Below are 16,327 nucleotides of genomic sequence, written 5' to 3'. Positions count from 1 at the left end.
CAAGTTTTAACAGCATAAACTACTTTAACTATTCCTTTCACCTTAAAGCAGGTAGTTTAAAAAGTGAGTTAATTTATATTTACAACTCGTATTAAAAATTTGAGGTAAGCATGTAAAAAATGGGAACCAAAAATTCTACCAGCCAAATCCTAAATCAAACTGGAATGCTCACATAGATCCCTTTCTTTTCTATACAGAACTCAGCAATTTTAAAAATACAGTCTTCAAGAATAATGTAGAGGGAACAGGTGTGGCTCAAGCAGTTGAGCACCTGGTTCCCATATGGGAGGTCCCAGGTTTGGTTCCTGGTGTCTCCTAAAAACATAAACAAACAAAAAAACCAACTTGGGAGAGCTGATGTGACTCAGTACTGGTTGAGTGCTGGCTTCCAACATAAGAGTTTTTGGGTTCAATCCCTGGCCCCGGTAGCTCAAAAAAAAAAAAAAAAAAAGGATAAGGTCGAACATAGGTTAACTCCAAATATTTCAAGCTACTCAAAAAAAGGGGGGAGAAGAAAAAAGAGAAGAGGAAAAACTCTATGTGGTTAACTGAAATTTCTAAAGAAAGTAGATTAAGAGGGAGATGCCCATGAATAGCTATGCTCAAGAAAAATGTACTACTACTAAGTGTAGATCATAAATCAGAAAGATTTTTGTGGTGTCATGAGTTAAATTCACTACTCCATGTGCTATCTAATTTAATAAATTCCTGCCCCAAAATAAAGGTTTGAAAGAAAATTTTCATTCTTTTCCCAAAACTAAAGTAAGAGAGGACAAATCCTCTAATACAGCTTTACATCTTTCAAGGGCCAACAGATTCTTAACTACATGCCTAGTGCCGTTTCACATAAGCCCTGACCTTGGCTCTTTCAGCAGTTTTATCTACTCATTCAAATAGCCAATATTTATTAATTACATTGTCTTGTACATTTAAGATACTGTAAACAATACAAAGATGTGTAAGTGACATTCTCAACATTCAAGCTGCTGCAGATTCAAGTGAGAAGACAAAAGTTCCTATGCAACTTTCAGATTTTTGGAGCAGATTTTTCCAAGTTTTCCTACATAAAACTATTTAAAATTATGTAAAAGTTAGGAGCATCTAGTACATGAACAGAATTACGCCCCCCTCCAAATTTTAAAGACAAAACCAAAAAACTTCTTGAATTTAAATTTCATACATACTGAAAAATTAAATTGATAATGGAAAAAATCATTTCCATTTTTCTATCTTTAATATATTTCCTAAAATATATGCAGAAAACAAGGTAGCAGTTAATAATCAACTGATATTAAATGGTCATACATTTAAAAATAGGTACACTGGAATAGGAAATAATTACTTATAATTTTGGAATCAGAATTGATATAACAAAAACAATCCTGCTCACTTCATTTTCTCACACACTTTCTTAAAAATAGCCACACATACTCAAAGAAAGCCATACATACTCAAATAAACATTGAATGGTCTTACTTTACCTTTCACTCCCAATCTGAAATATGTGTCTTCTAACACATTACAACTCTAGGAATTTGCAATCTACACTGACACAAGGTAGGTACCTATTTGTAGGCTTGGCTTGCCAAATAAACAACATTTCAAAATCAAGCTTCTTAGCCACATTGATATTGTTCTAGCAACTACATAAACTAATATTTAAACACGGTTCTTAAGGACAGAAAACAGGCAAGGGTCCCTTTGGATAAATGCTCAGCTGACAGTTTCCTTTTCTAACAAAAATGATAAAATACGCAGCTTTCATCTATGAAAAGTATACATTTTTCTACATATATTACAGGTTCTATTCTCCTTTGCAGTTATCAGGATGTGGCAAAATTCATAAATACCTATGAAAATTAGAAAAAGCATGTGGAATTTTTCTTTAAAATCAGATTTACCATTAAGAATACGAATACAGACATTCCCTTTTTATAATATGTATATATCCATCTTTTTTTTTCTTCTATTAACTACAGTTGCATCTTCTTTAAAGGGGCAGAGGGGAGTCTGGAAGACTATGTAGACTAAAAGGCTGAACTCTATCATCAACCAAGTTACTGGAAAGTAATGGAGAATTAGGAATTGGTCTGGGATACAAGTCTAGGGATACTTAGTTTGTTGCAAATAAATTCAACTCATCTAGAGAACAAGAGGACAGGACCTCAGTAGAAGAAACAGTAACACAAGACTGCCACTGCCATGGCATATGCCATTTCTAATGCATAGTTTCATGATACCTGCCTAGCTAGTTGTGCCAAAATATTAAAATAAATACATTTCCTAATGAATCAGATTCATGCTTCATAATCCTTTTACCTCTTAATACTCAGAGGACTCATTAAAATTAGAGCTCTTCTCATCATCCCATTGTGATTTACACTCTAATAAGCAAAGATTTTACATATTGTTCTCTTGCTTCCTACACGATAATTCAATTTTTAAAAACAGCAGTCTTATATATAATAAACTTGGTTTGGACTCTGGATGGAGGGAAAAACCCCAACTATCAAAGACATTTGGGGGACCACTAGGGGTATTTATTCAACAGTTACTATTGATACTAAGATATTAATACAACTACTGATATTATTAAATCAAAGTTAACTTTTTTAGGGTGATGAAGGCGTATTGTGGTTATACAGGAAAATGTTCTATATTCTTAGAGACATGCTGAAGTATTTAGGAGGAAGTGTCACAATATCTGCAACTACAGCAAATGTGGCAAAAATTAAGTGGTGAATCTAAGCAAAGAATATATGAGTTTTAACTGTATTATTCTTTCAATTTTTCTGTAGGTATTAAAATTTCCAAAATAAAAATTTAGGGGAAAAACATTATTCCTCTTTAAAGCCTGAATCACTGTTAGCCTTATCCATGAATAAAATTAGGAGTAAATGAGGTAACTAGACTCAAATCATAATTCATTCTTTCCTAATAACAGCCATAATAAATGTGGACTTTTCCACTGAAACACCTAACAGCAAAGGTATTCTCTCTAAGTATTCCAACTAGCCATGCATTAAAGTTTTGACAGAGTTTGAGCTAAAAAAATACAGTGTTTTTAGATCAAGAGGGTGAATTTTTTTCATGTTAAATATGGGACTTACCTATCCATTTCATCATCTCCCGGTAACAAAGGTGGGAAGGGGAGAGGAGGCAACGTTGAAGTTTTCAGGTGTGGAATAGCAGTTGTTACAGATACTTGAGTCTTCACAGAAACCTGTACAGGGGGCTGAGAATTTGCTAGGGAGGACAGAGTAGATGTCCTTGGATGAGTAGAAGAGGGCAAAGTTGAAGTACTGGAAGCAAGAACCTGACTAAATGCTGGTTGGGGAGGAGGCAGAGGTGGCTGCTGTGGAATTGCTGGTAGTGGAGGCAAAGGTGGCAAAGGGGGTACCTGAGGTGGAGGGGTAGTAGTTGGTAAAGGGGGTGGTGGGGAAGTAATTGTGGGGAGAGGTGGAGGGGTTTTCTTTTCTGATGTCTCTGTCTCCTTTGGAGTAACAATCTCCTCTTTCAATGCTAGGGGTCTGGAGTCTTTTGTTCCCTGTGCTTTCAAATCTTTAAGAACAGGATGCTTCTCAGAGTTCTCATCCAACTTTACTTTCCCTGTATCTAAAGAATTTTTGACCTCTGTGTTTAGATGTGTCACGTTCAACAGTTCAGTATCTGTAGCAGATTTTTCCAATTTTACAACTCTGGATAACTTTTTAGACTCCAAGCCTGAATCCTTAGCATCTACTGAACTGTTCTCTTTTCTAGGCAAAAATATAGGTGAACCCTTGGATTCCTTTCCATCCACTTTTGCTGCAGCAGCAGCAGCTGCTCTTTCCTTCTTTTTCCTACTGAGTTCAGCTCCCAGGCTGGAGTTCAATGGAAGCCTGACAGGTGAGATACTGGAATGCCGACTGCGTGACCCGGATCTTTTCTTTTTACTATGAGAAGATGAGTGTCTTGAATATGCAGGACTTCTACTTCTGGACTTCATGGATTTCCTACTGGAAAATGAAAAATGCAGTTTAAAATGAAGACTACAGAAATTTGTAGAGGAAAATAAATCAGCAAAACACAGTATGGAGAACTGTAATGATAATAATAATAAACAGAGTAATTTATCAATCTCAAAGATAGATAGATGCCATCAAAGCAAGGAAAGTCTAAGACAGTTCAGAAGAGGAGCCTAAGGAGAAATGATGACTAAATGTACTATGGTATCCCTTGGAGAGGATCCTGGAATAGAAAATAGACATTATGTACAAACTAAGGTAAATTTGAATAAATTATAGATTTTAATTAAACAATGTATTAATACTGGTCCATTAATTCTATCAAACAACTGTGCTAATGTAAGATGTTAATAGGGATCCTGGGTACGAGGATATATGGGAACGTTCTGTACTATCATTGTAATTTTTCTGTAAATCTAAAACTGTTCTAAAACAAAGAGTCAACTAAAAAGTAGATTAGCTTAACAGGAACTAAATTCTGCATGACAACATATTTGAATCTTATTAACATAAAAAAATCATTCACTACTTAGCCATCTCAAGAAAGTAAGATTAGTATTTTTTCTCACTTTGGCAAAGAAATAGCCATAGTAAGTATATAAATGATTACTTTTTAGATTTTGGTTCTAATCTTCAACAAAGTAAAAACATGATAAAGCAAAATACCACGTATTAAAGAAGAATATACCAGGAAAGTAAAAGCAATTAATATGCTACACCAAAACCTGAACATTTTAATTAGTGGGCTATTTAATTTGCAGATCCCAGGATTTTATTCCCTGTTTTGTCAGTTTATAATAAAGCTGTACCTACAAGAAACAAATCCCCAACATGTTAAGAGTTAGGATTTACAAAATAGATATATACGGGAAATTATTTTAACAATATAATTTACTAAACGTTCTAAAAAATATGATGTCTTCTGGTACTTTTAATGTAAATATAAAATTATTTCCAAACAACTTTTTAGGAATTCATAAAACCAGGTACTGCATTTTCAATTTATTTTCTTCATAAAGGAGGACTGGGAAATACAATCTGGGAACCTATGAGGCAGATTAAATTGAAATGACCTCTCATCACTGCTTTTTGCTTTATACTAAAGCCTAACCTGCACAAGCCTCAATATGAGGGGGGTGGGGGGAAGGCACTAAAAGTGTGATTGGACAAAACATAATTTGCCCAGTAGTCAGAACAAATTGTTCCCATGCTGGATCATCAATAGCTACCTTTATCTTTGGGCATTGGTAAGACTAACTTGAAGCAAAATGTTTCAAAACAAACAGCACATATGTGTATGAGAAACAACTTACAAGACGGCAGCCACGGTTTTCTTTTTCCTATACTGCTTTTTGGAAGTTTGAGCCAAAAAATTGGTAGTTAAAATACAATTTCATTATTGGAATTAAAAGCACTCAAAGGAACAAACAAAAACCAAAACATATACAAACATGAGGACATAAAGCATTAAATGTAGAAATGGATTTACCAAATAAAGTAGATACTGTTAAGAAAATAAATATTCCTTTTGTAAATATTTGGCTGAAATAAAACATTTTCTCTGCTTGAATTATTATAGCTGAGACAAAACAACATCCGTATTCTAGGGAAAACTTCTAAAGCCCCAAACATGAAAGAATTCTAGAGATCATGCACTACAAACCATTGTTTCTTTAGTTTTTCAGCAAAACCAAACAAAACCTTCCTAGAAAACTGCTACAAACCCTTCGACTTTTGAACACAAGTCTACCATTATTAGGACATTTGAATGGTCACAAAATTATGGCATTTTAGTCATACGAATGCTATATTTGAGTTCTAGATCCATTCCTCAAGACAAACGGGGGGGGGGGGGGGGGGGGACGTACAAATAGGTAAGCCGAAGCAAAAATAAAACATTTATCTTCAGAAACAAATGCATTTCCTTCCCTGAATTAAGTTAGGTTTGACTATATGAAATGAAATTTTACTATTAATCTCTACTTCTTTGATGGAAGCAGAAACATATTTCGTTTCTGTCAAAGGCTACTCTTTTAAAAGGTGTTGCTTATTTCATTTTGACTGTGTCTCCCAAGGGAAAAAACCCCCACAGAAAAAACCATTGAAGGGGGATCTGTATGTTCCTCTGATGAGTTTAACTGGACTCTTTCGTACTTACTGTTTGGAATTCCAACAAACTGGAAAAATATGTACTGTATACATACAATCATACAGTGCTCAATTTAAGTCAACTAAAAAGTGTCCATGGTTCTAGGAATATTACAGGTTTGTATCTGTACCTGCACTACCATGGTGCATCTCTAATTTTCTCTTCCTTCATTTTTACCAGTACTGCAGTAGTTACAATTAAGTGAGTAGAGGAAGAACTTGAGATGCGCAATTTTCTTTAAGAATCCAAAAGCAGTCATTCCAAAGAAATAGTTTTTCCTGAAACTTGTCAAGGTACTTCTGTACACTGTACTTTAATGTACTTCCCAAACTTCATAACAGTTAAGAATTCTCAGAACAGCCTTAATGAACCTACTCTCTCAAGGAAAAAAAAAGAGAATAATCTCAGGCTGCTTTAAAAAACTAAGCAACTTTACAATTGGTAACTTAAGATTTAAGCATTTCACTGTATAAAAATTTTATCCCTCACCTCTCAAAAAGAAAAAACAAAAATGAACTCTAATAGTAGATATGCTAAATTGTTTGAAGATACTGATGTCTGCAACTAACTTTGAGATGAATCCACAACACAAAGCATACAATGGACAATGAATGGAGAGATGGAGAGACGTGATAAAATACACAGTAAATATTATAGAATCTAGGTAGAACACATATGGTTTTCACTGCACAACTTTTTCTGTGCTTGAATTTTTTTTTTTCCTTTGGGTAATAAAAGGGGGACGAAAAGAATAAGGAACTTCAGAGCTAGACAGCTAGAAACCTTGCAGCTTGATAAATTCAAACTAGTTTGAGTAATCATAAATTTATGTCAGCAGAAATTATGCATACTGACATACATGAAAGATTTTTTTCCTACTACGTTCAACAATGTTATCTTAACTCATAGATGTATACAAGGCACCGTGCCAAGCACTTCATATTTACTAACGAACTTAATCCTCACAACAATCCTAGGTAAGTAGTTTTTATTCCTATTTTACACACAAAGAAACTCAGACATAAAGAAATTCAATCATTTGCCAAAGGTCATAAAGCAATATTAGGATTCCCCTCAGGTCTAACTCCAAAGCCCATGTTTTGCTTTCATGAACAGAGGTGAGTCCTCTAGCTGAGTTCCACTTAGGAACAAGAAAAATCTTCCACAGATAATTCACTCCAACATTTCAAACTAACATGCCTTTCTCACAAGACTTATCACTTTGAAGGAATTAGTACCTTTCTTTAGGAGAAAGATGTTGAAAATTGACAGTGGTTACAAGGTAGGTCAAGGGTGATTCTGTAAAAACCAAATTGTCCTTGGGACCTATTTCCACTAAGCTATACCATCAAAAGGAAAAAAACCAGTCAGCTGAATTTCCACCAGAAAAATCAGTTAAAAGAAGGGAGGCTTCTGTAAGTTTAATAACACAGTCATTTTGGAAATGAATGAACTTAAGAGATTTAGGGACTCAGAAGACAGCATATACGATATGGCAAATGGCATCGAGAAAATGCCAACAAAAATTTCTAATTTCCTAAATCTCCAGTCAGGTAACATTTAAAAATAATAGTAAGACAAAGCAAAAGAAATAGTTGGCCAAACTCTGGCAACCAGTGTCAGCTCTGTGCACTCCAAAAGCAGAGGCCTTGCAACTGAAGATCCCTTCACTGGCAGTACCTACCTTTGGCACTTTTAAGCTTCACTTCCTGAGTTATGGGTTAAGCCGAGAATGGATTCACACACTTGAATGCCTAGCAAGGTGCTGCGATCAATGATGGCTAGAACACCGGAGCTAGCCTGTTTCCCAGTTTCTCATTACCCACCCTAAGTCAGAAAGGGCCATTAGAAAAAGAACTCACCTGGGGAGTGGACTGCGACTCAGAGACCGCTTGCTCAGGAAAGGGCTGCTGGACCGCCTGCGACCATAGGGACTGGGTGACCTTCCACTGTAGGAGCCACTCCTTTCATAGCTGGACGAGCGTCGCCGGCTATAGGGACTGACAGACCTCTGCCGTCTACTGTAGGGACTGGGGGAGCGCGTGCTGGACTGGTAGGCTGAAGGCTCCTTGTAAGGAGGGCTGACTGACTGCCTTCTTGAGGTACTTCCAGGGCTCTTCTTGTAGGAGTCGTAATTGCTGGAAGTGTGAGATCTTGGGGGACTAAGGTCGTAATCTTGGCCATAGGAAGCTCCCGAGGGGCTATCATCTTGCTTGGGGCTGTCAGACCATTTCCGGTGGGGACTCCTGGATCTCCGTTTTGGGCTGTCCACTGTTTTATAACTTTTGGGTGTTTCCCTTTTCCGATGACTTTTACTCCGGTCTTTGTGTCCAGACTTCAACTCACGTTCTTTCCGTGCCTTTTCTTTATGGAGTTTGGACGACCTGGATTCCTTGTTGCTGCTGCTTTTGGATAGCTGTGTCTTCCCATAGTCATCATTCTCCTCATTTGAACGCTTTGAACTTCCTGATATCCGGTCCTTCATCGATCCCGACTTGCTGGAGACTTCCTGGTTTTTTTCTTTCTCTGTCTGTTTAGTTTTTAGTAAGTCCCGGGAACGTCTGTGCTGGTGGTGACGATGTTTGTGGAGGCGGTCACTCCGGTCAGTTCCACGGCGCTCATCATTCTCTCTTCTGTCTAGTTTGAAGGCCATGTCATCTGAGAAGGTGTCTGAATCAGAGCTGATATCATCATACTCCACCAAAGGTTTGATAATTGTCCCCAAGGGTGCTGCTTCGGGGGTCACCAACCCCATGTCTTTGGAGTGTTTGGACTTGTGCCGCTTGTGCTTCGACACCAAGCGGTGACGCTCTCTGCTGTTAGAGCTGCCACCTCCCGATGACGGCTGCAAAGTTCCAGAAGCTCCTCCGCCCCCGTCCTTCTTGCCCCCATGTCTCTCTGAATTGGGCATTCCCTTTCCCCTGGCCTCAAGAAGGGGAGAAAGTTCCCCAGCACTCCAAAAAGTAACCCCCACCCTCCCCCCCAACCCCAAGCCCACACCCACCAAAACTCCGCAAAAGGGGGGTGGGGAGGGAAGGGACGGTAGCCCTAGCTCCTCCTCCCTCCCGAGGCCTCAGCACCCTCCTACATGGAGTGGGGGGTGAAGGAGCGAAGGGAGAAATGAGAGTTCCTTAGCAGTGGAGTTACGAGACCAGGGGCTGCTGCTCAAGTCTGTTTCTCCTCCTCCCCACGCCGAGCCAACCCTCAGGGCCGGGCGCCGGGGAGGTCGAAGTAGTAGAAAGCCGACGGCCCAGGGGTGTGGGGCCGACTGCGGCTCTGGGGCCCTGTGAAGACTGCGCGGGCCCTTCCGCTACCCGGTAGCCCGGCTCGAGGCGGCTTCCTGTCGCCGGGGCCCCGCGGCCTAGGTGCCTTACACCCCCTTTGTCCCTGCTCCTGAAGGGAGCCCCTTTCCTTGCCTCCGCCTCACCTCAAAGCCTCACACACTCACTCGCTCCCTCACACAGACTCAGTCACACACTAGGTTAAACCGAAACGGCACTAAGAGGGGGAGGGGGCAATCCCTCGAAATAGCGCGAGAGTCTTGCAGAACATCGCGATATTTCGCGTTTTCCTTTCTCCTCTCTTCCCTGCTTTCTCAAAACCACGCGAGAGCAGATCCAAGCCGGAAACTCGTTCTGTCAGACTCTCGCGATAAGCTTCCCCTTCCCCACACTTGCCATTTGCGCAAAGCTCTAAAGAAGCGGAACTAGCAGAATTTTTTTAAAAAATCAAAACTTTATTGATAGGGGTGGATGTGGATCAAGCAGCTGAGCGCCTGCTTCCCACATGGGAGGTCCGGGTTCAGTTCCCCGTGCCTCCTAGAAAAAACACAACGAGCAAAACATACCCCACCAACTCAGGCAAGCCTATGTGGCTCAGTGGTTGAGCACAGGCTGCCCACATAGGAGGTCCCGGGTTCAATCGCCCCCAGTACCTCAAAAAAAAAAAACAAACTTTTTCGATAACTCATCGGGCAAATACTCCGAAGCCCTGGCACAAACTAATTTTAGCATATTCTTAGCATACTTTGTATCAACTAGTTTAGCTTCCATAATGAGAAGATTAACACACCAAGGGATAATGGGACATTCAACACCAGTCCCTCAGTGGAAAAGCTATACTTTCCACTTACATAGCATTATACTATAAGCTAGGCATATTATATACATTATCTCTAATTCTCACAACCTCTCTGCAAAACACGATATATTAGGCCCAATTTTACAGAGGGAAACCCGAGATCAGAAATGTTGCAGGGGAAATTCAAACTCCTGTCTGTCCAACACTAAATCACAAGTTCATTCCTAGTGTGGCTACTACCGCTCTGCTTTAAACCCCAGAACCTAAAAGTTCATTCCCTCTTGGAATCGTCCCATGTCTCTTCTGGGATGATTTAGCTTCTCATCATCACAGATTATAATTACAAACAAGAAAAGCATAGTATTCATGAAAAAGAAAAATTTTATCTTACACTGGCCCTTCATTTTGTACTTTTCAAAACTTCTTCACACACAATTCATTCCATCTTTACAACTCTCTGAAATGAATAAGGTGACTAAGGCACAGAGAAGTTAAGTGACTTGCCCAGGCTTATTTTTTTTCTTCAACAAATTATTTGTGAGACTTTAAGGCCCTCCTCTATGGATATAGTGCCCACAACGATAGGACCCTTGAATAGAATATAGATAATATATTCTTACCACAAAATATAAAGTGATAAATGCCCTAAGTGATACAGAACATGAGGGAGCCTTGGGAGGAGATTAGGAGTGCTGAGAAAGCTTTATAATAACAGAGGGGTTTGAGTTGGGCCAGGAGGAGTAGATAGGATTTCTATAGGGAAAGATAGGAAGATCAGCCAGTAAATTAAGGACAAGAAAAAATTCTGCATAAAGGCAAAAGAATCTGTTCTCAAAATCACTCCTTGAAAATGTTCTTGATTTTGATCAGATGGGTACTAAAAAAAGCCCATAAATTTAGCTATAAATTCAAGAGACCAAAGTTTTTCACAACATTTTAATCTTGAATAGAAGTAAAATTAGTGCTATTAAGGCTGCTGGAGGCCATGGATGTACAGGTCCCTACCGTATGTATGGCAGGGTGGCAGAGCATATGAAGTATAATGGGCTGAGGAAGGATTGGCCTACCTTACTAAGGCGCTTGGCAGGAGTTCAGCAAAATTTACCCCATTTTTTAAAATTTTTAAAATTTTATTTAAAAGATGTCAAGTTTTTGACTAGGATGCACCTGGGGAAAATGGAGATAGCAGAAGGCATTATGCTTACATGCCATCTAAAATCTGGCCGAATACAATCACTAAGATTAAACAACAGAAACATTCCTAATTATCAGTCAGTTACCTCCTAAAGATAGCTAGAGACGACCTATAAATGAATGAAATAAGAAATCCAATCTTTGAATATTTATATGCTACATTTCTATAGTACTTTTCAATATTCCACAGAACTTTTTTCCCTTAAGCTTTTAATTTTGAAACAATTTCAAACTTATGAGACAGTTGCAAAAATAAACAAAACCCAAAGAACAACAACATATCCCCATTAAAAGATCCACCAATTTTAACATTTTGCCACATTTGTCATATTAATCTATCTATCCACCTACCTCCATCTATGTATTTTCTAAACATGGAGTATGTTGTATACATAATGCTTCTTGAGCACATAATACTTCCATGTCCGCATAATTCTTTTAAGCTTGTCAATAATTATCAATTGAATAAATAAACAACATGGTGAGATGGCCAGGATAGGTATTATCATATCCATCTAATAAATGTCTGAACTGAGACTCAGAAAGAATCAGATTTGACCAGGTTTACACTAAATATAGGAAATGCCAGGAGCAGGGACAGGATTCTCCTTAATCCTGGGCCATAGTCTTGTTTTTTTCTACTGTACTACTCTTCCTTTTGGTGGATAAAATTTTATTCCAAGAAATCTCAGGTTGTGTCCAAAATTTTAGATGCAAAATCTACTGTAACCTTCAGGGGTTTGCCTAATAACTTGTGAGAATGGCACTTCTGTAAAATAAGGGTTACTTCACTTTACAGGAAAAACTTTGAACTCAGGAAATCCAGGACTGTGTGATCTGCTTTATTTGTATAACCTCCTACGGCAGGGAGTAAAGGTAGTTCTGTGAACTCCAAGGTGATCAGTCAGATACTTGCCCTTTAAATCACCCAAAGCAGGTCAGAAAGCTTCCCTGTAGGCTGTACATAAAAGGAAATATTTAACAATAGATTTTTTTCTTCATAAGCCAATCTATTAGTTTAGATTTTAGGCTTAAAGTGTCCTTTAGAGTCTTCCTAAAAACTTAGTAATTTCTGATTAAAATTTGCTTATTGCCATATTTATGAACATTGCACCCTTAAATGCTTTTCTTGTTCAATGACATGACTCTCCTATAGAGTACAAATATTTCATTGATGTCCTCTATCTGCACTTTCAGATGAGAAAGTATAACTTACTCTATTCTATGAACAAAATTTACATACTTTTTAAGGTTTAAAATTTCCTAGCTACACTTAGTACAGATATTATTACTTGTATAGAGTTTACAGGATGAAGTGTGGCTATGTATCTGACATTGATATTTTGAGTATGATAATTAATTAAGATTTTTTGAGCATCTATGATTATAGTGACCAACCATATTATCAGAACCAATCAAGGGCTGGGGCACTGTTTTCATGTTTATATTAGCAGATGCTAAAACAGGTATTTCAGAACTCCCGTAGATACTTGTTAAATGAATAGCACTTTGACAAGAGGAAAAAACACAGCATTCTAAATATGATCTTCAAAATTCTCATTTGGATGAATACTCTCTGTACTTCATCAATTATAGGGATGCCAGGGGAAACGGACTTTGGCCCAGTGGTTAGGGCGTCCGTCTACCATATGGGAGGTCCGCGGTTCAAACCCCGGGCCTCCTTGACCGGTGTGGAGCTGGCCATGCGCAGTGCTGATGCGTGCAAGGAGTGCCGTGCCACGCAAGGGTGTCCCCCGCGTGGGGGAGCCCCACGCGCAAGGAGTGCGCCCGTGAGGAAAAGCCGCCCAGTGTGAAAAGAAAGAGCAGCCTGCCCAGGAATGGCGCCGCCCACACTTCCTGTGCCGCTGACGACAACAGAAGCGGACAAAGAAACAAAAGCAAAGAAACAAGACGCAACAAATAGACACCAAGAACAGACAACCAGGGGAGGGGGGGAAATTAAATAAATAAATAAATCTTTAAAAAAAAAAAATTATAGGGAGGCCAGACATATGTTTTTTTGATGTAATATTTGGGAGACTTTTTTATACTGAAAAGTATTCATTGTAGGGGAGCAGATGTAGCTCAAGAGGTTGAGTGCTTGCATCCCATGTATGAGGTCCTGGGTTCAATCCTCAGTACCTCCTATAAACAAACGGAGGTAGCTGCTGGAGGTGTGAGCGTTGCTTTTTGGTAAAAGCGTGGGTGGCTGCAGCATTTCGGAACCACGCTCCCACTGGAGGCAGGGGAGCCAAGCCTGAGTTATGACCAGTACAGTGGTAGCAGCTGGACTGACCATTGCTGCTGCAGGTTTTGCAGGCCATTATGTTTTGCAAGCCATGAAACATATGGAGCCTCAAGTAAAAACAAGTTTTTCAAAGTCTCCCCAGATCTGCTTTCAGTTGTGGCTATTACAGAGGCGGGTTTGAACCTCAAATGAAAAAATGGGAGGCAGCTTTAATACTAGGGGTAAGCCCTACTGCCAATAAAGGAAAAATAAGAGCTGCTTATTGACAAATTATGCTCTTAAATCACCCAGACAAGGGAGGGCCTCCTTATTCAGCAGCCAAAATCAATGAAGTTAAAGATTTACTAGAAGGTCAAGCTAAGAAATGAAGTAAATGTATGATGAGTTTTAATTTTATGTTAACTTATGTATATGATTACCAACTTTTTATAATAAAATGTCTCAAAGTTGTAACAACAACAACAAAAATAACAAAAAACAATAAACAGAAAAACCAACTCTTATTGGGTAGCAGATGTAGCTCAGTAGTTCAGCGCCTGCTTCCCATGTATGAAGTTCTGGGTTCAATCCTCTGGTATCTTCTGAAATAAAAAAAGTTTTCATTGTTTACCTTAAATTTAAATTTAACTGGACATCCTGCATCCTGCATTTTATTGGGTAACCCTATCAATTTATTCCAGAAACATCAATGACACTGTGACACGTCAGGAGCTGTGCTAGGTACTGAGAAAGCAGCAGCCAATAAACAGGCCCAGTGTAGCCCCCCCCCCCGGAACTAACAGGCTAGCAGGGAAGACAGGCATTAAAATCCTGACACAGTTCATCTTGATGGTGAAAATGCTATTAAAGAGAAGTTTGAAATAACCTAACAGAGTACTTGATCCAGTCAGAGAAGACTTGTTTTTCTAGTCTTGAAGATATTTAAAATTAAGATCTTAATAAGGCCTCAATGAAGTGAAGAGAGAGGGAGGAGAGGTCCTCCAAGCAATTAGTAAGGATTTGTTAGACAGCATTGAGGGAATAGTGCAGGAATTTTCTGGAAATGAAAGGTCAGTGTGGGGAAGCAGATATGGCTCAACTGATAAGAGCGTCTGTCTACCAGATGGGAGGTCTAGGGTTCAAACCCAGGGCCTCCTGACAGTGTGGTATGCTGGCCCACGTGCAGTGCTGATGCGCACAAGGAGTGCCCTGCCACCCAGGGGTGTCCCCTGCATAGGGGAGCCCCACACACAAGGAGCTCACGCTCAAGGAACACTGCACTGCCCGAAAATAGCACAGCCTGCCCAAGAGTGGTGGCGCACATACAGAGAGCTGACCGCAGTAAGATGACACAATAAAAATAGACACAGATCTCCGGTGCTGCCGACAAGAATGCAAGCGGACACAGAGGATCACACAGCGAATGGATACAGAAAGCAGACAACGGGGGTGGGGGGGTGGGAGGTCAGTGTAGCTGGCAGGTGGCATACAGGAGAAGAGCTGAGTCTAGCAAGGCCTTATAAGTACAGTAAAAGATTTGCCTATTAGGCGCGGGTACAGAGCTAGGCAGTGGGAGTTTCAAAATGGAGCAATTTCTGCTCACAAGAAACTTACTCTATGGTGAGTCAAAGGCATGAGGATAAAAGAAATAGACAAGAAGTAAAATTGCACAACACTGTGATTATACTAAAGGCCACTGATTGTACACTTTGAATAGGTTGTACGGTACGTGAATGTATCTCAATAAACCTGCTTTAAAATAACATTTGAACTCTTTCAAGGTGCATAATTAGTCATATATTTGTGGCAATAAACATGTTCCCAGACAGTTCCAAAGATTTGTTAATACTGGTTTACACTGCTGTGCCTTCTCATCTGAACTGCAGTATCCGCAGCTGGGATGGCTTTGGAAGATGTCTGAGTAGCACTTTTGAAACATGGGAAAAGTCTGATTACAGAGCCAGTAGAAATTCACTGCTTAATATTCTGTGGCAAACTAGGTAAAAATCTAACTTTTCAGCGGTAATCAATTATTTCAAAAGACGTATATATGGAAAAAGAACATTTTAAAAAATAACCTTAACTGTAGTAAAAACTTTCCCCCAAATGCTAGCACGGTTATAGTTTACCTTGTGTCTTCAGTTCTTGTCGTCATGAACTCAGCATTACTCCGAATTTCTCTTTGTGAGGATTTACTAATACAAGAGGTATGTCTACACATTATTCGTGATTTACAGTGTTAAATGCTTATGTCTTCACGATGATTACAAGGACAAAATCAACTGTGAACATGATGGGTCCCTACATATAATTAATAGCATCATAAATTTACCTTAATCTGAAATCTCCTGGGTCTTAAAAAAAACAATTCTGAAATTTAAAAAAAAAGTTAGAAAATGAGAATAAAGTGTGTTAGGCTAGCTTCGAACTCAGTTTTACAAACCGTAAGCATATTTTTAGTTACATAATTTTCCATTTAGTATCTCGGGTAAAATGTTATCTTTGATACTACTCTTTCATTTCTTTCAGTAAAGAAAGGTGGACTTTTAAATTTGCGAACTGCTTAATTGCCAAAATACAAACGCCGTTTTTTCCAAAGTACCCTACTGCAGCCCGTTCGCAACCTTAACAGCAGACAGACCACGTGAACTCTGACACGCTCTGAAGAAA

At 39.1% G+C, this 16,327-nt stretch overlaps 1 protein-coding gene across 12 annotated transcripts in view; it reads right to left on the bottom strand.

The window, feature by feature from the left end:
• Positions 1 to 16,313, bottom strand: part of CDK12 (cyclin dependent kinase 12) — a 65,992-nt gene extending 49,679 nt beyond the window's left edge. For 5 of the 12 annotated variants that reach the window (XM_058284159.2, XM_012523874.4, XM_058284155.2 and 2 more), the window contains exons 1-2: positions 8,019 to 9,684; positions 3,111 to 3,998 (exon numbers count right to left, since the gene is read on the bottom strand). In XM_058284159.2, the coding sequence (XP_058140142.1) occupies positions 3,111 to 3,998; positions 8,019 to 9,067 (1,937 nt within the window). In that variant the 5' untranslated portion in view covers positions 9,068 to 9,684. Of the gene's footprint in view, positions 1 to 3,110; positions 3,999 to 8,018; positions 9,700 to 14,176; positions 14,260 to 15,786 lie in introns of those variants that run through there. The other 7 variants (XM_058284160.2, XM_012523871.4, XM_058284156.2 and 4 more) reach the window with 3 other exon arrangements.
• Positions 16,314 to 16,327: the final 14 nt, after the last annotated feature.

This window comes from Dasypus novemcinctus, chromosome 21 (genome assembly GCF_030445035.2).
Source record: "Dasypus novemcinctus isolate mDasNov1 chromosome 21, mDasNov1.1.hap2, whole genome shotgun sequence".
In the NCBI taxonomy this organism is placed as follows: Eukaryota; Metazoa; Chordata; class Mammalia; order Cingulata; family Dasypodidae; genus Dasypus; species Dasypus novemcinctus.
The sequence above is the reverse complement of the archived record's forward strand: the minus strand, read 5'-3'. Positions and strand labels throughout refer to the sequence as shown.